The sequence below is a fragment of the Anser anser genome, assembly GCF_964211835.1.
Source record: "Anser anser genome assembly, chromosome: 5".
Lineage (NCBI taxonomy): Eukaryota > Metazoa > Chordata > Aves > Anseriformes > Anatidae > Anser > Anser anser.
In genome coordinates this window covers 40,115,232-40,140,357 of record NC_139725.1, presented here as the reverse complement: position 1 = coordinate 40,140,357, position 25,126 = coordinate 40,115,232, and the positions used below count along the sequence as shown (strand labels likewise).

Sequence of the window (25,126 nt, the reverse complement as noted above, 5' to 3'; positions counted from 1 at the left end):
GCATTACCAGGAACAAGCTGGGAGTTTGCTTTCAGCTTCTTACTAAGACAGCCACAGCCTTCCACAAAGGACCATTTTCCCTCAAATACTGAGAAGAGATGAGGGTTCTGCAATGAACTGACCCACAGCAGAGAGGGAACCTGAAAAGAAGACTGCTGGCCCTCTGACCCATGTGTTTGCTTAAAAGATGCCTCCAGAGTTTTCTCCGATCTTCTCTGCAAACTTCAAGGTTTCTGGATGATTTAGGAAGCAAACAAGAAGCTTCAAACGTGTAGACAGTTACCTTTGTCTTGGGATATATAATATCTTAAAAGAATAGTGATAGGTTTTTGAAGCAATTCCGTACCAGATTGGGAAGAAAGCCTAAAGTAACTTGCTTGTGAGAGTGAGTGAAAGCATCCCTCTCACCCTGCAGGCTAAAAATTCTGACAATTGGGAAGGGCTTATCTTTTCATGGCTGTAGCTCTTCCTTCTGCCAGGGCATATGTTATCACTCTGAGGTTCCTGTCCTTCTGTATGGATGACTTTGTTGTTTATGGGGCAGATCTTGGTTTACCACAAATCACATTGTACTGAGTCAAGGAAATCTGAGCTGGTGTCAATTCACTTTGTGCGCTTGGCTCTCAACCTGCCCAGTTTACGGGTGTGATTCAGGGCTGCTTCATGCCTAGCTAAACAGCCTTTAGCAGGAGCAAGAGTTGCCAAGAGGGCAAGGTTGGGTTTGTGGGTGGAGGCCCCAGCAGCCAGCTCATGTCCATCCTGTGTGGTGGACTTGTCTGATGTGTAGTTCTGAGGATCCTAAACTTGCTTTGAGGGAGGAGGCTGAAAAAGTGTTGTTCCCTGGTGTTGGCTGCCTGCGTCCCCACTCATCAGCATTTACAGTCTCTTCTCATTCCAGGTTTGCAAAGACTCTAGCAGCAAACTGGATTTGGAGCAAAAGGTGGTGTTTGGTCAGCAGGAAGTACATGTTAATTCAAGTGTGAATTGCTTCATTCTTGACATGCCTTTTGTTTTGTGTTTGATTTCATTAAGTCACAGCCTGTTCCACTTGTTGATTCCTGACCTTTGGGGAATTACAGATGGGATCAGACTGGTTTGTATTGGATTAGGATAGAGCTAAATTCTTCAAAAAAACACTGTTCAGTGTATTGAAGAGAGTGGTAAGAGTTAGTACTTGTAGCGTGGCTTTCACAGACTTGTCCTTATCCTCGTTTTTGTTGTCCATGCTTGGACAGCCTCCCCCAGGGCAGTCTCTTGACTCAGATAATTAGTGTATGCTGACCTCATTTTTGGACCATGGTGGGCTATTCTTGTTATTCTTTTTGGCATTTCTAGTCCAGTGTTCCCTTCATTACATGATAAGAATATTGTTGGCATAAAATCAATAGCCAGGAGTTTCTAATGGGTTCAGTCTGTGCTGCTGCTCTTAGGACGCAACTGGAGAAGTAAGACTAACTGCTTGCTTTTGTTTTGAGCCAAGGTGTTCTAAGCTGAGAGAGGACTTCTGGCTTTGTTTTTCAAAGTAGAAATCTCTAATCAGTGAAAGGCAAAGTACCACTCAAAGGGATGTTATTCTAACAGGCATGCAATAATGTTGAAAATCTGTTTGAAATCTGTGTTCAGGTATGTATCATATCTCAGCCTGCTAGGTCTGTCTGTGTTTGGAAGCGAAGAGAGAAAGTAACAGCCAGTGGCAGTCTTCAGGAGTCCATAGGATAAGGATAGAAACGTGTAACACATTGAAATACTTAGCAGAGCTACACAAAAGTCTGTGTGGGTTCCTTTAGGAAAAAGATCCCATCAGTTTGAGACATCTCTTCCAGATGTGTTTTGCAATTGCAATTTTCCTGCTGTAAAATGTAAATTGATAAAAGGCATCTATGTTGATGAAATCCATTTGAACTGTGTTTGTCTTGGTGTTTCTTCTTATGAAGATCAGACCCTCTTCTCTGCCTCTACGAAGGAGGAGGAAAAAAAGGAAATGGACATTCTCTAAAGCTGCAGAGTTCTACTCGGTTGAGGCAAAATTTCTAAGTAATGGTAGTATCTTATTTGATCAAATAGAGTAGGTGGGAGGATAAAGCAGACCTGGTATTCAGGTCACGCTGTGAAATGGTTTTGGGGTCCTTGTTAGCAGCATCATAGGCAGATCTTCTATATCAAGCTCAGAAGGGTTCAGAAAAACTTACTGCTGCGTGTGCAGCCCCTTTTCTATGAATGAAGTACACTTTGTACAAAGACAGTTGTACTGGGAAAGCTTTGAGGAGCTCAAGCCAAGGCTATTTTACTTAATTGATCAGTGTCAGGAATCAAAACTTAAATAGATTCCTCTGAAACTGCAAAGAGGGAACGTGGAATGAGGTGAGTGAGCACATCAGTTGCCACGTAGGAGACAAGTGACCCAAGAACAGAGAACCTGCAGAGAGGGTCAGAGCAGCTGTGGGTGCCCTGCTCCCAGCCTGTGTAGCCAGCTGAGTGGTGCTGGGCTGGGCTGGTACTTCTACAGGTGCTGCCTGGACAGCCACAGAAATCAGTGAGTAAGGAGAGGGAAGGATGTATTTATCACCTGTATGTTCAGATGACTGCTAGGTTTAAGTTTAGGTTGGTGTATGGCTTACAGAAGATTTGTTGGCTAGGAACCTCCCACAGAGAAGGCCAGCAAGGATTAGGAGAGCTGCTATTGAATTTGATTCTCCCATTGTTTAGAAAAATAGATGGGGCTAATCTTCTGCACCCACCATGCCTGGTGATTTCCACATCTTTTAAGCTGTCAAAATCAGAAAGCAGTGAGGCCTGTGGCCAGCCACCTTTATTTGTTATTGCTATGAATGTCTTCCTGGCTTGGAGATTTTGAGACGAATCCTTGTGATTTGTGTCAGCATATATACGGTGAAAAGCTCCCCTGTGTCAGACTGGTTTGTGATAATCTGGAATGTGTGATAATGTGTTTTTGCTGCATCTCACCTGGCAGCCCTTCCATATAAAGCTACCTTTGTCTTTTAACTAGAGTTTTACAGTTTAAAAAGACGACTCCTACATTATAGGGGTTTTTGAGTGGTTTTGCTTTCAATAATAACTTACAGTGGAGGCAGGATTTTTGAATTAAATCTTTTAACTCTCCATATTTTAGGATTTGTGCAGAGATCCTGCATCCTTAGAGAAAAGAGAGGTCCAAAAATGCTCTCCTTAAACCCAATTCTTTCAGCGTTGAGCAAAAGTTCCCCTTCAGTCATTGTACTGGGATCACTCTGACCATTGCCATGCTGTCTGAATGTCTCTTTCTGAGCTCTCCATGGTGTTGCCTTATGCCTTTGTAATGTAGGGTGCCATCACTTCTGAGCATGGTCCTGCTCAAAACCATGCACAGTCTTAAATTGCTGAGCAAATCTGCAGACCCGTGTGTTCTAAGTAGAGGTGTTCTCTGTTTCTAAATGCCTAAAATTAGCATTACAGCTACCTGAACCTACAGAAGAGCATAATGATTTCTCAAAAATATCTGAAGTGAAAGATGACGTTGAAGTTATTAGCTTCAGTGAAATTTAACCTGACCTGTATTGCTAGCAAATTGCTGACTTGTAAAAATTCTGCAGGGCCAGGAGGTAGGCGAGTGACCAGACATTTAACACATTTGTGGTTTTATTTGTTCGAAAAGTAACACCTGGTTAATTGTACCTTCAGGCTGAAATCCCTTCTTAAGTCCCTCTTAACTCTGGACTTGGGAGTTTCAAATTTAATAACACCTCAGACCAGTTCTGAGTGTGCATGCTGTGTTTTAACATGGGAGTGCTGCTTCTGGCTTCCAATGCCATCTATCAGGAAGCACGAAGCACTTTACTGCAAAGTAAATGCTTCTCTAGGTACTTAGAGCCCAAAAACATGAGCCTGCCTCCTACCCACGTAGAAGGGTATTTGGTCTGTATTAGCTTGGTGGCTATGGAGTTCTGGGGTGATTTCTTTTTCGGTGGTGTTGAAAGCTGTTTAATTTGAAACACGTGGTAGCAGATGCCCTGTGTACAATCTCCTGTTCCAATGAGACAGCAGTATTTGCTATCTTTTTTGGGTACGGATTATACTAGGGAAGGTTGCGGTTTTGCCATAGCACACATTTTTATTCCTTGGAAGAATTTGTGTTGACAGATTTATTGTCCATGTCCAGATCCAGCTTTATGCAGTTAGCATTTGGCAGTTCATTTTTCTTTATATTAAAATGGGATTGTTTCAGATATTCCAAAACAAGCCATATTTTCACAAATGAAACAGCTGTCCAGTCACTTTTCACAGGAAAAGTCCTGCAGAGTAGTAGTTCTCACCATCTGAAATGCAGAACTTGGCAGTGAACATGGGTGAGGAAGGATGATGGGTGGTGGTAGATGGGGAAATTCCTGGTTTTTAGGCTTTAACATTTGTTTTGTCAGAGGTAACCTGTGATGGGCATAAAGTCTTAACAGTGCCAGTGTGGGTTTTTCTCATTAGTTAGGTAAGAATTGTGTGAGCTGCCCCGTGCTCAGAGGAAGAAGTGGGGAGTGCAGGTGAGGAACTGAGGCAGAGAAAGACAGAGGCAGTCAGCGATGTAGGAGATGAGTCAAGCTGATAACATTCAAAACAAAACTAACCAAAAAAGAGCAACCACAAAAACCACTGGGGCTCTATCTGCCCAAGATTGTGAATCAGTAGCGCTGCCTCGCTTCCACGGGAAGCTGGAAGTGGAGAAGGAACCTGAGCTCTGGTTTTGTCAGCTGTCAGACATGGGCTGTAACCACCAAAACTTCCTTCCCCTCTGCGTTGTTTGTGGGGGAAAGGTTGTTTGTGGGGCGAGTCGCTGAAAGTCTCGAACCTCAAGAATATAGCCCTTTATCTGTGTGAATGAGGTCTGCCATTCAGACTCTCTGATTAATCTGCCTGTTGCATGGAAATGGCTTTCCATTCCTTGTGGAGCATGGTAGCTGCTGACCTTGCACAGATGCTTCTCCCTGTTGCTGCTCCCCGTGAGCTCTGCAGAGCACGGCCTGTGGTGTACAACATCGTTTGTCAGCGTGGAGCCTGAAGGGCTTTATACTTGGGAAACTTTCACATGTCAGCCAAGTCCCAGTTTAATCACAGAGCTCCTCAGCAAACCTTGGAGTTCCACCCCTCTCAGAGAGTCTTTAAAATGTTTGTTTTAATTATGTAGAACATTTTGGAAGTCTCATTAAACATTTGGCCATTTACAAGCAAAAGAATAGATTTTCTTGCATAAGTGGCAGCTGGACAAATACTGTAGCAGCTGCAAACTTCTTTTAAAGATCACCATTTCCACGCCAGTCTTCAGAGGTTGCAGCAGCTCAAGTAGCCTTGTCAGAGGCTGTCTGCTCAGTAGCTATGGTTTATCCCTTGCTTTCTAGCTTAACATCCATCTAAGTTGGTCAGACGTGAATCTGGAAGGAGGTGTTGGTGACGCTGAACAAGGATGCTCTGTTCTTTTGAGTTTGTAGTTTGCAACTCTTGGCATCTTCGGGCTCATTCCCTGGAGCTTGTGAATGTTACTGCAAACGCTGCAGTTGCATTTGCTGTGGGCTGTGTGCCATACAGGCTGGTGGGGGATTCAGCCATAGATGGGGACTAAAATGACTAAAATAAGATGGGGACTGAATGAGGGGGCTCATATTTAGGGGCAGAGAGGATGTATAATCTTGTGACTGCTTAATCAAATTGTTTTCACTTAGTGGTTTGTCCTTGAGAGTCAATATGGTGGAGTCTTTGTGGACTCAGGCAAAAAAAAAAAAAGCATGTATCGTACAAAGCCATTTTAGTGGACATGTATAGGGAGAAACGTTGGAAGAGCAGCAGCAGACCCTACTGATGTCTAATGCTATCCTACCAGCTGCAGTAAGGGAGTGCCTGCTAATGTGGAAGGATGTGCCAGCTCTTCTGTAATACGTAGCCAGCTGTGTGCTGTTATGCTCTGAAGAAGCTGTGTAATAGGAGGAGGAATATAAATGACATTCTTCCGGGCGTGAGCTGGCAATGTTTGCTCTTTGCATCGTATTTCAGAGGACGTGTAACTTGTGTCCTGGTGTTGCAGCATCAACATCAAGCATCAGGAGCGTGCTCCTCTTTGTGGGAGGGTCTGGTTCTCTCTGAGGTGCAGGGAGATGTTTGCCTACCAACCTTTTTGCAGAAATTACTTCTTGGAACAAAAAGATTCAATTTTAGGTAAGCCTTGTAGAAAACGAGCGGTGTGCTACTAGAAATCTTGTGAGCCGCTCAGGGTAGTGAAGAGTGCTTGGCGCACCAGAAGAAGCCTTGAATGTTCTTCTGGGCTCATGTCAGTGCCAGGTGTTGATCAGATTCAGCTTGTTGGTCCCAAGCCTAGCCTGGCCTATGTATCCATGACTGATTTTTACACACAATTTTCTTCAAAACTCCCTCAGAGTGTAGAATTTTGCCTGTCCCACCTCAGTCACCCTCCCAGTGGAGCGTTTTGTTAATACTGGAGAAAAGATGGGGGCATGGAGAGTCTGTCCTGGAGCAGCGAGCAGGCCTTTGACCACTGCAGCCTTTTCTGAGGAAGTGGGGAGCTTCACATGTCTTGTGAAGTACAGTTAGAGGAACTGTGCCCAGAGCAGGGATCCCCTCCACAGTCATCAGTGATGCATTTGCTGCCCTGTAACCCATAACACTGTCTGCTTCACAACCTCTGGTCAGCTCTGTGTGTGTTCATGGCAAGTGACGTTTTGTAGAAACACCTTTTGTAATCTGTCATTAACTTTCCCTGGAGACTAAAGGAACTTGATGGCTTTAAAGCTGCTGTTCAGAGCATGATGTGACTTCATCTGGCCATGCTCTGCTGACCACGGGTGGTGACTCAACAGGAGATGCAGGGGAGAACATTTTAACAGAGGCTTTGAACCCACAGTTCAAGCTGTATTTACTTGCTCTGGGGCGGGTTCTTTGCATAATGTAGTTAAATCATTCTCAAACGATCTAAAGGGCCAGCTATTTTTTCTCTAGCACAGTAACGAAGCGTTGTTGTTCCTGCACATTCTCAACCTGCTTTGGGGCTGTTATAATTCATGCGTGACAGACACTGTTACAGATAGAAATCATGACCAAAGTGAAGTTTTGTTGCAGGGATAAGTAAGTAGCTTCCTGCCATTATTCTCATCCCTTTTTCTTGCCTTACTGATGCAAATGCGATTCAGAAATCAGCCTCATGTACTTTGTTGCTGCCCCTTCTGTCTCCAAACCTGTACGTGTGTGCCATTTCAGAGAGAAACTTGGAAAGCCAAATGCTCCTGAAGATTGCAGCACAGATTCTTTTGCCTCCTGTGTTCTGGCCTCAATTTACAAAACGAGATGTGCTTGTCTTTCCTTAGCAAAGCCTGGTTTAATTCTGTTTTCCAAAGAGTGAAATATAGCACTTGTTTTGAGAGCTGATGGCACATGAAATATTTAGCAGCAATTGCAAGTTGAAACCAGGCCTTATGTCTTTTCAATTTAATGGGAGAAATAGCACCGTTATTTATGGTATGTATTCCACCCTTGTCTTCCCTGCTTTGTTGTTACCCTGAGGACCTCACGGTCCTGTGCTGTGTCCTCATGTTATTTCCCTGAAGGACAAGGAGTCTTGTTCAGTTGCTTTTGGCTCTGGCCCAGCCTGAGGGAGCATGAACTGCACAGATATCTTTCTGGCAGTGAAAAGAGACCACGGTACCGGCAGTTCAGTGTGCTGGGTGCTGTGGCCTTTCTCTGGATTCCTCTGTAGTAAGTCCATACTGTACGCTGCCTGCTCTGTGCCTTCCTACCCAGAAGGATGCTAAATCTCAAGGTTTCCTTTCCACCTTCCGTCAGAAACAGGTAGAGATGCTCCAAGGGAATGGAAAATGACTTCTTTGCAGCTCTCTGACCTCATTTCATGTTATTGTGAGTTTTGGAGCAGTGGCTGCTGACTCTTTGACAGCTCGAGGGAGCACGAGCCCTAAATGACTTGCTTTGTTTGCGTACTTTACACCTCTGATTTCTAACAGGCCCTCTCCCTTGTCCCATGTTTTTCTCTGGCTCTGCCTCTCTCCTTTTGTCATGCTGGGCTCCACCTGTGTCCAGTCACTGCATGCACCTTGCAGCTGCTTAACCAGGAGCATCTGAGGCTGGGATGGCACGGAGACAAAGGGTTTATATTCCAAGGCTTTGCTCTGCTCTTGCAACATCACCCCCAATCAAGTAGATGTTGTTTGAAACAATACTTTGATTTTTTTTTTTCCGCATTCCTTGGCTTCGACTACAGGGAAATCAGCAAGAAGGGAGGAACACTTCTGAAACCCAGCAGGCAGTGCCTTCTGGTTGTGTGTGTACATTGCAAAGTCATCAGTCATTCAGTTGTTGACTCAAAGCTATTCTGGTTTTCCAGCGTGCTTGTTCCCCGCTGAGTTATAGCCACAGATGGTAGAAGTAAACTTTGCACTTCTCAGAGTGTAGTCTTTTCTCAGATTTTATTCACTCATCGGCTTTTGTGGTTTGGTTTGACTTTTAATTTCCTTGGAGATGCTTTACATATGGAAAAGGTAGTGCTCAGTGTGAATTTTGCTCTGATTTCTCAAAATTGCTTCTAATAGGAATGCTAGTGTTCATCTCTTCCTTCATGTTGTCTCTGACTATACCAGAGAACGTTTTCATCTGGGGAGCAGCATGACCTGGAGGGGAAGCTTCAGCTGGTACTTCTCTGGGATGTAGCTGTGTGGGGTGAATGCTCCGTGGAGTTTGTAGGAGTACAAATGGAGCCATATGGGACTGGTTAGAAGTGTGAGGGGAGGGGGGAAGTAAGGCCTATTGTTCGTAATTATAAAAGGCAGTGGTTATGTTGGGAAAAATGATCTGTAAGTAATTGTGATTCCTGCTATGGATGTATGAGATTGTGCAAAGGTAAAAGAGGCAAAAACACCCCCAACAACATGCTGGCTGGAGGTTCTGATATTTGATACAGCATCCCAAGTGTCATCTGGACTGCATTTAAGGTATGACTATGTCTGATTATCCCCTTGCTGGCATCAGGGCGTCATTTAGAAAACAGCACTGTGTCCTCAAAGAGGATTACGGTTGTGGTACTGGTACTCACTTCAGCAACTTAAGCACTTCAATTAGAAGGTGCCTTACCTGTAGCTTTCTTTTGAGAGCTTGTTGTGTCAAGGTGTTGACTTGGATGCCACCTCTTCCAGAGGTCATTCAGACCTGAATGAAGTTCAGCATGGATCATGGTGATGGGAGAGTGCTAGTAAGCCATGCTCATTGCAGCAGAGAGCTCGCAGCATGAGATTTTGGTGGGTAAGGTAGATCACCACAGGGCCTGGGGTGGCTTTGCACTTGCTTTGCTGCAGCCCAAGCTGTTGAACCCCTCACTTGAGCGAGCACAGGGTGTGCTTTTGCCAAGCACTGGGTGCAGCACTTAGGGGGACAGCTGTGTTGCCTGAGGTCAGAGATGCATCGTGTGTCTTTGAAAGTCTGCGTGATGGTTTCTCATTGTTCTCTGTATGTTTTGAGAGCCCCAAGCATGGTCCAAATCAAGTTCTTCTGCAGTTGAGACCATCTGTGGTAGATCACCCTTGTGAACCAAACCCTCTGCACCACTCATCAAGAGCTGAGAGCTTTGGGCTGCTGCTCGTTAGCTTCGGGTCTTGCAGAGCAGGGAGCATTCAGCTTAATGCTCATGTTTCTGTAACGAGCATCACTTGGCCCCTGAGGAGACTGTGCTTGCTGAGAGGGAATGGGGAACTGCACTGAAGGCAGGTGTTTCTGATGCCTGAGCTTGGTCTGTCCTCTGTTACTGGTGCTGGCCTAATCCAGAAAGGCTCCCAGGTGCTTTGGAAGGGGTGAGAGGCACTTACTGGGATTTTGCTCGCTGGAGCTGTTGCAGTTACATGGGACTGAAGTCAGCTGGGGCTGGCTGGCAGGGGCTTCTGGCCTGGTAATGTGGTTGGGGACGCAAGATGCTTCTGTGTGGGGGGACAGTTATCTGTGCTGACAAAACAGCTTCTAGACCTCGTGTGATTAATGCACGATTGTCCAAGTGTATGAGTTCCTGGGTCAAGGCTGGGAGTCATGCAGTGTTAACTGTGAAATGCTGCTATATCTGCATTTTGGAAATGTAATGGGAGATTTATTCTTTTGGGATTGCTTACTGTGATTACAAAAGTAATGCTAAGTGATATATCTATAATAACGAGAGAGCTCTCTGTATTTGTATTAGTTGCTATTCCATTTTTTATATAAAAAAGTAAATGCATACATTTATTGCACAGTCAGTTCATTCCTGTTGACACTTCAGGCTATAAAATTTCTTGTAAGTGTTCTTACCTTGAGAAGTTTACTGCAGACATAAACAGAACTCTCTTTAAAATGTAAAACTTACCATTTAAGATCTATATTTTTTTCCTGTGGGCCAGGTACTGCTTGCTGAATCTCTGCCTGTGAACTTAACAAAAAACCCTGCGGTTGTTTCTGCCTAGCATTGACAAATAGTGCTCTGAGTATCTTGATAAAGTACCTACAGTGTCTGCGAGGGAACCTCAGATTGCCTGCTTCAAGTTGAAGGATTCAGAGTTTACAGCAACCTTTTTCTGGCTGTCAGCTATAGAGATCTGTTTGCTCTAGGAAAACGTCTCTTGCAGGCAGAGTATTTTACATCTTCCCTTTTTCCTTACTGTCAACTGGAGCTTTCTATGGTTAAACTATGTGGAAGTGCCTTGCAATTCAGAGCAGCAGGGTGAGTATTGAAGTTACATTGGTGGAGTAACACAAATTGTTTCCCCTTTCAGATTCCCAGACTCAGACTTCTGAAAATGTGGAACTGCTTTCCCAAACTGCAGACATCAGCATGCTGTGGTGCGGGGCGCTGCAGTTGTGCATTGCACAGGGCTTCTCTCCTGTGTTGATTCTGTTTCAAATCCTTCTAGCTCACCCTTGGAAAAGCCAGGGAGCCCTTGGCTGAGCTGGGGCTGGCTGTAAAGCCAGTGCATTCCCTGGCAGGCAGGACTAGATGGGGCTGGTGAGCTGCCTTTCCCCACCAAGCTTCTCAAAAATATTTCCAGCTGCCAGCTGGGACGACCCAGGCCTGAACTTCTGTCTGGAGTGAGAAACCGACTCACACAAAGCAGCTGTGCTGCTGTGTGCCTTTATTCCAAGGAGAGAGCCACGGAGCAGTGTGTGAGCTTAGTGCAAATCCTCCGCCATCCGTTCCTTTGGGGCTCCCCCTGTTCTCTGCTATAGAGATCTTCCATCTATTTTCAACAAACAAAATAGCAGTTTTTTCACTAGGAGAAACAGAAGGCAGACAAGAAGAGGGTTTGGGGGAGCAAGTGGAGCTTCCTGGGGGAAGTCGTAGGGTGCCTAGGGATGCTGAATTTGATGCACTGCAACTTTCTATCAAGTTTTGTCCCTATCTTTGACCTTTTGATAGTCTGGTGCAGACCTGTATGTTGTGTATGTGTCCTTTGTGAAATCTGGGGGAGCTGTTTACACTTGAGCTTTTTCCAGGCAGGGGAGTTTTGAGTCGAAATGTCTGCTACCGTGTTCAGGTCTTCAGAAAGCAGAGTAAGGAGAAAACTTGGAAACAAAAGTTCCATCGAGAAAAGTTTCATTGGGGTATCAAGATGTCGCAATCTGGGTGTAAGAGTAAATATTATCTTGGCGGCATTTTTTCCACAATAAAGATTAACTCAAATTCTTAAATTCACAAGCATAGCTGGGAGTAGGGTTCAGAGCTCAAGGCAAACCTTGCAGGAATGGCTAAGTCAGGACTGTAGCCTGCTCCCGATGACCATTGGATATTTTTCACTATGCTATTTATACCGTTCACGCATGCTGCTCATTCCCTGAGCTGTGAACTGTGAGCGTCTTCACATGCAGAAGTCATGTAGACCTCTGAGATGTCAGGCATAGTTAAATCTCACCACTCTTTGGAGGCCATGACATTTCTCTTGATAACTGCAGGATGAGAGCTAAAGCTTGCTTCAGCAGTGAGGAAGAGTTGCCCTTAAAAACTACCTAGGGAAGAGGCCGATGTTTAATCTGGTTCAGGCTGGATTGTTTGGAAGTACCTGTTCATACAAAACTTAAAGAAAATGTTGGAAACGATAGGGTAAATCTAGATAGAAGCTGGTGATCTGCTCTGAAGTCAACAGGAGTTCCTCCAGTGACTGCCAGGGTGAGAGCTCATCCACGGAGACAGAAGTCTCTTGTGTGCATTGGGAGTGAAGAAAAGGCTTTGCCTATTTATTGTTTTATGTGGGGAAATGGAAGCTTACTGTGGGTGTGGATCTTCTTCACTAACAGCTGATGTATGTGTAGCACCTTGGAAGATGTGAATTATTGGCTCTTGCTTGTTTTGAATCAACATTTTTGGCAATCAGCAGGAAAATTGAAGCAGGAATGAACCAAACCTGATTCTTGGTTTTGACTGACTTGGTGTAAAGGCAGGGTGTCCTGGGTATAGTCCAGGACTGCCTATATTGTCATTATCATCATCATCATTATTATATAGATGACTATAGTATCAGTGTCCTCAAGCTGGTCAAAACGCTTCTGCTGAGCCTGGGAACAACACAAAGGGTTCCAGGATGAGCCAAAAGGCATCATGTCTGTGTTGCTGTGGGCTTTGAGTTCGGCTTTGTGCCCACCGACTGTCTGACAGCAGTCAGATAAACTCCTCCAGCTGAAGTCAGAGCAAGAGGCAGCAGAGCTCTTCCTGTTCTTGATGCTGATCTTGACTGCAAATGATAAATTTCACATTTTTCTTTGCCTTGCAACGTTAGGGAAAATAAAGGAATAAAGTAAGTATAACCCACCGCTTGCAGCTTTTGTGTTGAGTTGTTTTCTGTTGGTGTCTGAGAAAAGGAGAGCAAAGTACTGTTTCCAAAGAAAGACACTGAATTTGGGAATAGGTTTTCTTGTTTGTCTCTGCTTCATTATCAGTATGTTAATCCTGGTAGTGATACTTGCCTGTCTTACGCACATTTTATTGTTGTTCTTACTGATAGGAGTGTATTTAGTAAAACACTTCAAGTGTAGCCTTTTGATATAAATCGATCACTTTCTTTTCTTTGTAGGTATGTTGCAGTGGATCTGAAGGTGATACAAGAAAGCATTCTACTGTGCTACAGGCTCCTGGAAAGGGAAGCCTTCCGGCAAGGCAACCCTGAAGATGTGGACTGCCATTGTATTCTTCCTGCTGATTTCCTTCTGTATATGTGAAAACAGATTTCCTGTCCTGAAAGGAAGAGGAGTCCATGTAGTGCAAATAAACAGGCTGACAACTGAAAAGCAATGCAGGCAGGCTTGTAAAGGCTCAGCTGCTTCAGGTGAGGTTCTCATCCTTCAGTGGGAATTCCAGCTGGTTTTTCTCTTTATTAAAGGTCTCTTCTGCTCCCCTGACAACTATTTATCTTAGCTCCAGTTGTTTACAGGCATTTACAATTATGGCTTCTGTGTACAGTCCTGTGGTGCTAAATAATTTCTGACAGCTTTGGTTAAATTGAATCCAGAGCAACCATTTCCCAGGGCCTTTCTAGCTTCTGTAAGAAACAGCATTCATGTGCTCTTGGTGTGAGCTGGTAGCGTGCAAATGGTGTTAGGTCACTTGAGTTGAAGGATGATTATTCCATGCTGCCAGATGTTTGCAAGTGAACAGTGTTATAGTAGACAGCTGCACTGGAGTGAGTAGCCTTGTGTGTGTTTTATCCACCTTAGAAGAAACTGGTTGTTAATTATCCTGCAACCAAGCACAGCATTAAGACCAGGGGATATGAGAGCCTTCTGCTGTCTACCTCTGAGATGTCTTTAAAAAGCATTAAACTTCTAAATGAGTCTTTGAGAGGTGTCCTTATTAAGGACCTTAACTTATCTAGCCACATGTCAAAGCTTGTAGCATTTAAAAAAAATCAGTGATGCTGTGGTTGAGATGAGATGTTAGATGAATGTCTGACAGGTTGATAGGAACATCATAAGGACTTTTTTTGATGCTTAGAGCTTAGTTATTTTATACACGAGTTTGCTCTATCCCTTCACAGTGGAAAGAAAGCAGCTTTGCAAACTTTTTTTTTTGTTATTGTTTAGGAGATAAAATATGGGTGGGTTTGTTTCCAAGGCACCAGAGCTTCAGAGCTCCACAGAGAGCTGACACAAAGACACTGTGCTGATACTTGGGGTCTGTAACACTACATGTTTGTCTCTTCCACCTGAGAATCTCTAAATGCTATGGATGTGTCATCTTAACTTCACAAGATCTTTATAAGGGTAGAGAAGGTGCTACAGCTGCCTCTTCCAGAGGAGGGAGCTGAGGAACATCAGGAATTCAGTCTGTCATCAGGGTTCGGAATGGAGACTGAGCGCGTACTTTGCCCTGTTGCTGACTTCAGCCACTTTTTTGTACTCATTCCCTTGTTCCTTACTGGTATGGTGTTTCATAATGAACAAGTCCTGTTGTGTGTTAGCTGTGTTGGGCAGAGGGGGCTGAGGTTGTAAAATTAGGTGACCTGGTCCATCATTGAGAAGCCATGCAAAAATAACTCCCATAGCATGTACTGCCCTTATCAAGTTTTATATTCTGTATTAAACCCACTGAAGCAATTTCATTCCTCTTTCTTACTTGGTGGCCAGTCTCTTGCTTTATCTCTTGTTATCAGGGAGAAAGAAAAGATACAAACTCTTGGCATAAGTGTGTAATCAGGTGCAGAGAGATCATCTGGAGACAAAGACCTGACATGTCTTTTTTTTTTTTATGATTTAGCTTAAGGTTTTAAGATCAACTTTACTGCTCTTCTACTCCTGCCTTTCTGGAATGCCTTTTTTTGGTGCTTCTTTTTTTGCCATTTCATTACAGATGTGAGTCCAGAGGCTATTGAATATTGCAATAATTACACCTACATAACTGTAAGTAAAGGAGCAGTGGTTGTGATTTCAAAGGTATTAGTTTTAAGTTGCAGGACAAGGTTGCATGAAGAGACATCTTCATAACTACGTTGCTTAGAGAAGTGGAAAGATTACATTCCTAGCTGATCAGTCTCTCTTCTGTAGTTTGAATTTATAAGAGGAGAAGAGCCCTTGCTGATACAACTTCTCTAACTTAGGGAAATAGTGTAAATGTCACAAAGAACCACTTTTGTGTGTTAACATCTCAGGTGTGTCCTGCAGAAAGGAGGGGGCTGGCTGGAAAATTCTCCAGGGCTGATAGCAGGGGTAGTAACTTAACCTCCGTATGTTTTCTAACATAATGGGTTCAAGCCTTCAGACGCTGCTAGGGAAAGTGTTACAAGATGGAGAAAGTGCCCATCTCAGCAAGAATATGTCAGTTGAGGATTCCCAGATTCATGATGAGCAAGGTAAGCACATGCTGGGGAGTCAGATAAGTTTGTGCTCTTCCCTTTGCATCCCCATACATATTCTAGAGCCCTCCCAAGATGCTTCTGTGGTGGTTGGTACAGGTCTGGATATCTCGTCCATCTGAACAGGCTGGTTCAGAGCAGAGCCACCTGGTCATAATTCTGGGCAGTCTTGCATGCTCTGGGGAAAATAAAGGGAAAATATGAGATGTCTGCAAGAACAAATATTCCTGCTTCTGCTATACATGTGCATACCTGGCTTCTACTTGCATTTGGGGATCTGAGTTTTCTTTCCAGTAACAGCAGGTTAGAAATGAAATAATCCACTTCTGCATGGCAAGACCTTGATGTCTGTTGCCTACATGCTTTCCTTTCAAAATGTGTATGATCAGCATTTGTTGTATCCCTCCAGTTTCTGTCTTTTTCTGCTGTGTCTTAATTAGATATGAGCAAAGAGGAGTGGCAGGGCAGCAAGTGTCTTGCAGTGGGAACAGCAGCCAGGGCCCTGGTCTGTAACTCCAGCTCTCATCAAAGGGAGCACTCATCAGTCCAGTTCTGTGGAAACATTCAGTTCTTCTGGGATGCAGTTGGGTGCAGTTCTGATGGCAGCAGAAATCAGGCTGCTGAAAATGTTGACCCCATCAGTCTTTTCCTGACCTGACTTACTAGATATGTAGCTAATACAAGGTATGCTGCTGGCTTTTTTTATTTTACCCAAGAAATGAGAACTGACACTATTTACAGTAGTAGACCGTCTGTGATCCTCTGCTAGCATGGTTCTCAAGCCAGGAACAGGAGGTGGGATTAGGAATCAGAGCACGTTCAAACATGGTTTCCTGTCTGAGGAGGGGACTTGAGTATAGCCTCCTCTGTGTGCCTGTTGAAGCTCTTAATTTTATTGCTTTTTAAGTACCAATTTTCAAGTGTTTGAATGGTTTCAGTGACTTTCTTAACATTTTATTTGTTAAGTCAGTAAAATGCCACTTCGCTAGTTTCTTTAGGGCTGTCAAAACAGACTACAGTTGTCGGTACAGGGATTTCTCCAAGTTCATAAATTTTCCACAAGCTCTTTTAATAACTGTGGTAATGTAAATGTTTTATTGTAAAAGTTCAAGCTTCTCACAGCCTTAATCCTCAGTGAGGGTAATTCCCTTTGTAGATAAGAGCTTTAAATATAGCCATGTGTACCACATCTGTCTGTTCTTTGCCCTTCCCTACGCTTCTAATAAAACACAGGAATAAACTTCTACTACTGCCATACACTTAAGTTCTCTGATCTACTGATGGGTGGTCAGTTGGGTACACATCTGCTTCATCCCAAACCGAGAGCTATCTTCTCCTGTTGATTCTTGTTACAGCACACATTTCCCAGTCCTAGAAATGCATTGCACACAAGGTAACAAGTTAGAAAGGATGACAGGAGTGGGAGTTCCTTCTGTGATGACTTACATGAGCTTATTTAACTTTGTGTTGGGATTTGACATACTGAAAGGCAATTTCTTTGATGGCTCCCCTGGCCAGTGGTATTATTTGTCAGCAGATGAGGAGTAAATTTGTGTAACTTCAAGCACTGAGATGAGAGCCATGTCTTATGGAGACATATGAGAGATGTCACCCATCTACCATGGGTGACAGTTATTATCTCATTTGCAACTCACTTTTTCTTCCTCGTTAAGACATCTAGGTGAATGCTAGCATATAAATGGGGTCTGTCCAAACTCAAAGGCACATCTTGTTATTGTCTGGGTGATCAAATTATTGTTAGACGTTGGCTCCAGGGGACAAGCAGGTTGGTAGGCTGCAGCTGCTATATATTAACTTCAGTGACTTTTCGGTTATTTTGACTAAGGCTGAGTCAGGTTCCTTTTACACCGTACCTTCCAGATATTAGTTGGTTTTTAATTCTTCATTTACAGCCATGAAGCAATATGTTCAGTTATGCTGTGTGTAATGATCCATTTTCTTACTTTATCTGAAAGTGTGTTCTTTGGTCAGGCAAGGTTTTGAGGAGCCTGACTAAGGTAACGTCTGTTCTGGCCTATTGGATTTTAGGGGTTCTGTGTTGTAAGTGGCTAATAGTCCTGATACCTGCCTTCTGCTGTTTTTAGGTAACCATCACTGCAATTGGTCTGTCCCCTACCAGAATCGCTGCATCCTCTTGCAGTGTCACCAGCTAAGTGTGTGCCAAAATGCTGGAGAGCAAGAAATCAAAGATCTGCTTGGAGGTAATGCTATGCTTCAAACTCTTGCTAAATCCAGGATCTGATCTGTTTGCCTTAAATTTAAACCTTGACTGGCTTTCAGATGAAGGGCGATGGGTTATGAAATACCTGCAGGATGATTCTGTAACTGAAAAAAATGTTTTACTAACTGATCTGGTACTTAAACAGCTAACAGTTTTACGAACAGCTCTGGTACTTAAATGTGCATACTATGTCTTTGGGTAGCTTTTATTGGCCTCTCCATGTGAAAGGCATGATTCATTCAGCCCATGTGCACTCCACATTCTGTCCTTAGGAAAATAAAGGCATAACAGATGTATTTATTATTTTTTAAGAGAAAGGAAAAATGTCTTGGCATTGTATTTTCTGAGATTGCCAGGATTTTTGAGCCAGAGGCAGAAGGCTGCTTATATAATCAGAGCAGTCTTAGTAGCAGTTGCTCATGGTCACTTCTGAGTGCTAGGGTCTTCAATTTTAATTGACTAATTAACAAAACAGAGCTTGCTCATAATCAAGGAGTTGATCTTTTAAAGTATGTTTCAAGAGTATGCCATACACAGGCTTAAAAAAAATTGTTCATTGTTCTTTTGCATTGGCAAAAGTTTCTCTGCAACAGCAACCAGACCTGTGATAAGCAGATGAGATTTATGTCGCAATAAATCTAGATGACTAGTTGTGAAGGAGGTTCTCCTGAGGTATGAAGGTATATGTGGAAATTGTCAGTTTTGAGAGGTGAAAATTAGTAATCTAAGCATGAAGGGCTTATTGAGAATGTGTAGCCTGATGAAAACATAACGCTGCTTCTTCAGAGCTGGTGTTCATGACGCTGCTCCTTTTGTGAATGTTTGTGTTGTAGCTCTGTACTTCATTACCCTCCTTTCATGGAATTAATTCCCTGGTTGGGCAAATGCCAGAGGTCTGTGGCAGGGGAAAAAAAAAAGTAACCCAAAGGGATTGTATGCAATAAAGGCAGGGGTCTGGGTTTTCATGTTGTTGCTGACTTTGGGACTGATTCAGTCCAGTTGTACTGCATGTACTTCAGAATACACATTCTGGTTTGCACGTGGGAGTGTGAGGTCAGATTTTGGGCTTCAGAGTTTTATTCTTACAACTGTTTTTTTTTTTTTTAAGAAATCATGTTTGGGGAAAGGGAAACAGTCCAGTTTCACCACCAAAGCTATCCACAGGAAACGAAGAGGATGGTGAATGCACAGATTGAACAATACAACAGAGAGAACCTATTTTCCTCCACCACTCAGGCTCACAAGATTTACTTGAGGCAGTTGGCTGCGAATTCAGGTTATCCTGAAGCACCAAACACAGGAAAAACTGCAAGCAGTGTTAGCAGCACCACCACCACCACCACAACTGTCAGTGCTACCACAGTTGTAACGATGGCTGGTACAAGTGCAACTGTCCCCAGTGCAGCTAATGAAAAAACTGCCAAAGCCTCGAATGCTTCAGGAGTGCTCCTTTCTACTGCCATGTCATCCACTGTCCCTTCTCCCACTATTACCAGTGACACTGCTTCCACTTCCAGGAGTATCACCAAGCTCCTGACCACCGCTGAAAAACTAGGAAATGATAGCTTTGGCTCAGTATCAGCCCCCTCTTCTGCTCCCATCACTGCCACTACTGGAGCAGATATTCAAATGAATCACACTGAGCAGTTTAGCACAGCCACCAACACGACCAGCGCTCCCCACTCCAGTAGCCTCACTACTGCTGGAGCTGGCCCGAAGACAATGAACACAACATCAACCATGCTCACCCAACAGGATGCAGTGACATCTTCCACTGCTCTTATTCGTGTTGCTACGTTCAGCCCCTCGGTGAGTCCGCATTCTGTGAATTCAGCGCTCCCCGTGTTGCCAGAAACAAGTAGAGCTCCAACATCCTCAAGTGAATCAACCTCTTCTCAGGGTTCTACAAGAGGTGCCGTGGATTTAACTAGTGGTCCTACAGCACAAGCTACAACTGGACATGGAATAAAGTCAGTATCTCTCACTCCTTCAGTTAAACATACAACCACCACTCCAGCAAATGCACCTGGAACAACAACTTTGAACATTGCAAAGACTCGGGACACAAACAATGAGTATCTTCTCATTGCTGCTGAGCCTCTGACTCAGTACTTAGTGGATAAAAGTTCGCTTCTTGCAGTGCTTTTATTTGGTACGGTTTTTTTCATAACTGTCATAGTCCTTTTCCTTATGCAGGCGTATGAAAGTTACAAAAAGAAGGATTATACGCAAGTGGATTACCTGATCAATGGAATGTATGTGGACTCAGAGATGTGAAAGGGTAGGGATAAAGCAATGGGCAGAAGAGATGGAAGGGAGATTAAAGGCCTACCTGGCTTGTTTTTCTTTCCCATTTGCCTATAACAGAAACTGAAAGTGCTTCCAAATTTAATTCTGGTGCAATTTAGGAGAAATGCCATGTACTGTATTAAGAAAAATATATATTTTTTATTCAACTGCAACAGGTTGCTGTAAAAAATAGTCATTTTTAAAACCTTTCCATAATGTGCTATAGCTTTGATCATTATTTTTCATTGTAAATTACCTATCAAGGGGTAAGCCATCATCCTCTGAAAATGATGTGGCACTTTTTCAACTGTTTACATTACAAATTCATCATGTTTCATTAGTTTCATGTGTGTTTCTTTCTGAAAACAAAACAGAGGATGCTCTCACCTTTTACAAAATACTCTGAAATCACTTGATGAGAAGTATGAAGTATTGCCACAATGGGGAACTTTTAATCTAATGTGTTATATTTCGGTACGCTTCTAGCTTGTAAAAAGAGGTCTGTTTACAAGACATTGTAAACACTGTTTACTGCTAATCCAAGATACCTTTTTCACTAGGGAGCAGATTACTGTGCATCTTCACTTACATGATCTTATTTTTGTATTCACTCAATAAATGGAGCCCTGAAAGGGCATATCTTGTTGCATTTCTGTTTTCATTCCTGTTCTCATCAGCTTAGAAGCAGACAAGTGGCCTTTTGGGGCTTGTGCCAATGAGATCTATTTGAGTAGTCCGAGTACAGGGTTTTAGACGACTGCAGTGGAGGTATGAATGTGTCACAGAAGATGCTGGTTGTCTTTCAGGGTATGGCTTCTGTTCCTTCAGAGGATTATGCTACCAGTCTCCCAGTTATGCAGAGACACTCACCTTAGTGTGATGATTAACTTTCATGCATAGAGCATCAGGCTCTTCTCTTGCATTCAGGACTAGCACAGAGCGTTTGGTAATTTGGAACTCTTATTGTACATGCACACACAGAGCTGACCTCTGAAGATCTGCAGTTGAGAGGGAGTAGAAAACAATTTGTTTTTTTATATATATATATAAATAGTATTCTTCAGCAAATAATGCATTTTGAGCAGAGTGTATATACTAGCAGCAAAATGCTGGATCAAGGTGCATTGTATTTCTTTAACTAGATTGTCTTGTATCTCACTTCAAATTAGTTGGCTTCTCTTTGATCCTGCTTGCATGTAATCTTGAGGCTGATAATAGGCAAACCTCAGAATTTGAGCTGTTGGGTTTTGGTTATTTATCCAAATTCTTTGCATGTTTAGAATTTGAATGGAGTCTGTAGCCTGGAAAAGGGTACCATGACTTGTTCATCATGAAGCTGAAAGTGCTATGAAAACAGCTCCAAATAGCACTGGCAGCAGCAGAGGCAAGGGGTGGTTGGAAGAAAGGAGGTGGAAGGTAGTTTCCTGAGCCTTTTCTGTTATAAAAGGCTTCTTAACACTGCTGTGGGTTTGGGGACAACATTACAGCAAATAGAGTATCTTGAGGAAAGATATTTACAACCTGCCTGTCTGTGTCTGACTGCATTTTACCATTTTACAGTGCTTTTGCATAGACAGCATCTGCATTCCAGTAAGTTACAGCATCTCTCCAAGCAAAAAGATAGTGTGGTTTTGGGAGCCACCCTCATCGGAAGGCTTGTTGTGTAAACCACAATTCACACGGTTTCCTCGAGAAAGAGTTTGAGGGGCTGACTTTTTTGTTGTATTTTAAGGTTATTTTTAATCAGTGCCTCTCCTCTAAAGAATGGAACTGAACCCTAATTTTCTCAATCTTCCCAAAGCTGCCCATGTGCAGCATCTGATGCAGTAAAGCGCTGGGAACATCCCTCAGCATGCTTGCATCCTGTCGAGGTGCTTGGGCCTTTCAGCATGCTGCTCTGAGCTATTAGCAGACATCAGACAGATGCTCCACAACTGCCAAGTCCAAAGACTGATCTTTAGGTCGGGATCTCAGGTTTCACCTTTAATTGCATGACTTAAGCAGGTGAGTCACTAACCACAGAGCTAAGCTTGTGGTCTCCGCTGTGCTCCAGATACTGAGATAAGAGCTGTCTCAGCTCCCTGCTGTCTCCCAGGTAGGGAGTTGGGTGTTACCTTGGATTCAGTTCTCTACTTTTTCTCCTCATTTGGGCTTCTCAAATAGAGCCATGCATTGAGGTAGGCTGAATCCAGGCAGTAGTGCCTTCTGTTTTAATTTCTCACAGTGTAAGTGAATTCTCCTTAAGAAGTGCCTTCCTGCATAAGGAGCTGCTGTTGCAGCTATTATCTAGTGCTCTGTAGTAATCTTTTTTTTTTTTTAAATGTCCTGAGCCATTTCCACCAGGGCAAACTGATCATCAGGCTTGTAAGAAACAGGATTTTTTTGAATGAACCTTGCACCAACTGGCCTTATTTCTTTTGGTCTCTGTGGATTTCTTCATAGAGGAAGACCAAAAGTTGGACGCTGGATTCTGTGGAGTGGAGCAGAAGCTTGTAAAGTTGCATTAGTTTTTTGTTCTCCTCTTTAGAGAAATATTAGTAAAGAGATATTAGAGCCCTGTACTGATTTATCTGAGAGAGCTGGAAAGGAGAGGAAGGGGCCATTACTTTAGACTCTGAAAACAGTTTTCTAAAAACAGACTTTCTAGGGTTTGTTTATTAAAAAACAAACAAACAAAAAAACCCTTCAGGGATAATTTAAGTATATATAATATAATTATGAGAGTTGGAATTGGGTTACAAGTGTATTTACAATAGTCCTAGGGAGTTTCTCATGGATGGAATGAGAATGTTACAACTGCATCATAGCTAAAAGAAACCGCTACCATAAAAATCTTTGTGGCTTTTTAACAGGTTCTTACAGGAAGGTAAGTACTCATCAGAAGCTTATTGCAGTTCCCACAGCCCTGTGTGTGTTTACATCTCAGTCTTCTCTTCAGATACTGGCACAGCTTGTCTTTTTTGTTCTTATTTGAGTTACGGCACTTCCAGCTGTGAATTAATGTCTCAGCAGAAACTGAGGTTTTTAGCGTAAGTTTGAGTGCTAGATCATGTCTTGCCTCAGTGCAATTTTGTAACAAGGTAGAGATCACCATATGTACCATAATGATTCTCGAAGTGTGGTGCCAGCTGGAGAAAGGGCAACTAGGTTTTTCTTTGCATCCCAAGGGTTTTGTGAGACATGCTCAGTTTATGCATTAAAAATACTAGGTTGCAGCCTGGCCTCCAAAAGTCAAGGTGTATTTTCTCGTTTGTATATTGAGACCAATTTTAAAGATTTGGCAGCTTTGCTTGTTCTGTAATGCTTTTGCATTTAGCTACTCAACAGGAGGGCAATGGGACTGTAGAAGTTGGGCTGCCCATGCTGTCTTCCCAAGGGCTCTGCTCTAGACGTGGCTTGATGTGCAGGTCAGAAAGAATTAGAGCTTCTTCCCTGCTGTCTCTTTTTAGGTTGGAGGCCACCAGCAGCAAACAGTTGCTTGGTAATTTCTACCTCAAACTTTTTGTTTCTGTGTGGGTGAAAGCCTGCCTCCCAGCATGGCTTTGCTTGTTTTGGTTTTGAGTCTGCAAATGGTGGCAAGAACAATTCCATTTTCTTGGTACAGTGCTGCAGTAAGAAGCTAGTACACTAAACAAGGAAATACAATGCCTTTTGAAAGTTTGCTTGCTGAATTCATGGTATAACAATAGACGGGGTCCTACCAAGTTATCTAGAAGACATCTGCCAAGGCACTGCCAAAAACAACAGTGCTGCTGTGAAGCATACTATATCTGATCCACATTTGGTTTCAACCTGTTGCATGGCCTCTTTCTTAATGAAACACAGGAATATCCTGGAATTAAATTTAGGTTTGATTAATTCTAAATGCCATCTCCCTGTTACTTAATTGTCTGTATTAGAAGTATGATGCTCTAGACAGCGGAGAATAAAGGAAATAATGGAATACTGAAACATGGAAAAATAGGAATGAAGGACTCATAGACTGAAAACGTGTGTTTGTAATACACCATGTGGTGTCCAGAGTTGGGGAGCATAAGCAGAACTCTCATGCATTATCTTTAAAACAGCTAACATAGGTAGTCGGAAGACACATGGGGAGCTCTGGAAACAGAGGTATCTGTGGAATTGGTTTCTCTGGATTTGTCTGGTGGTTGCGAGTTTCTGGCATCAAAGAAAGAAACCTGAGCCAGCCCTGCCCTACTGAAGCATTTCTAAGGACTTTTCCCACTGTGGGTTCTCTGGTATGCAGTAAAGAAAAGTTCATATTACAGCATCTCCCTTGACCAAGGCAACTCTACTTGTCTCCTTTCCACAGCCTCTAAGTCTCATGAAACTTCATTATCTTTGTTGCACTTGACTGAAATTGGCCCGTGGGTTCAAAAGCAAATACTTTCATATTGCACAAAATAAAGGCTTGTAAGTTCATGCTTTTCTAGAAAAAAAGCAGGCTCAGCAACAGGAAAACCTAGAGCTAGAATGATTCCTATCTGCTAGAAGGCCTAGGTCGTTCGGGGTTAGGACTCTGCTTTGACATTTTGGCAAAGCTGGTGTTTGCTCTACAGCGTTTTGGGCTGTTTTCCTTGTGGTTTCATGTCTTCGGCCCCGACAAACCTAATCTATAACCACTCTTACGCTGTTCAGCTTAATTGTCCAGCCTGTGTCAAAACGTCATAGTCCAGCTGTGGTTCAAGAATGTGTAGCAGGCCATTATCCTTCACTGCATTCATATTTCTTAAAATCTTGTCTTTCTGTGCTGTTTTTAGGTTTGACCGTGTTGAGAGCACTCCTGCTTTGGCTGAGACGTGCCAGCAGGCTGTGCTGCGGTGCAGCTCTTCTGGAGCTCGCCTGTTCAGCCTCCCTCTGGCAGGGAAACCCCAAAGGTCTGGGAAACAAAAAGTCTCTACTTGATCTTGGACTTCCTGGTTAGCCTTGGGTGATGCTCAGCTTGTGCCTTGGCTGGAATCATGTTTGAATTATGAAGTAGGTTTGAAGGAGAAATCCTTTGCTCGTGCACAGAACTTGCCCAACATCCTGCTGCTCTCAAAAAAACAAAAAAAACAAAAAAACAAAAAAAAAAAAAAAAACAAAAAAAAACCTATTTGGACAGGAGTGTGCAGTCTGTTTGAAAAAGCAAACAAATAACTTGTCTTCATGTAAAGTGGATAAGTGGATAAATGTTTTAACCCCTTCAAGCTGAGACAAGTGAAACCAATTATGCTGGTTTGAGGGTCATGGACTTGGGTAA

The 25,126-nt window shown here is 43.1% G+C and overlaps 1 protein-coding gene across 9 annotated transcripts in view; it reads left to right on the top strand.

Moving 5' to 3' along the window:
* Nucleotides 1-20,530, top strand: part of LOC310900375 (uncharacterized protein C11orf24 homolog) — a 31,008-nt gene extending 10,478 nt beyond the window's left edge. For 4 of the 9 annotated variants that reach the window (XM_083838267.1, XM_083838269.1, XM_083838268.1 and 1 more), the window contains 3 exons: nt 13,077-13,328; nt 17,456-17,572; nt 18,701-20,530. In XM_083838267.1, coding sequence (XP_083694393.1) covers nt 13,172-13,328; nt 17,456-17,572; nt 18,701-19,869 — 1,443 coding nt within the window. In that variant the 5' untranslated portion in view covers nt 13,077-13,171 and the 3' untranslated portion in view covers nt 19,870-20,530. Of the gene's footprint in view, nt 1-13,076; nt 13,329-14,848; nt 14,899-15,249; nt 15,348-17,455; nt 17,573-18,700 lie in introns of all 9 variants that reach the window. The other 5 variants (XM_083838271.1, XM_083838273.1, XM_083838274.1 and 2 more) reach the window with 3 other exon arrangements.
* The last annotated feature ends 4,596 nt before the right edge of the window (nt 20,531-25,126 follow it).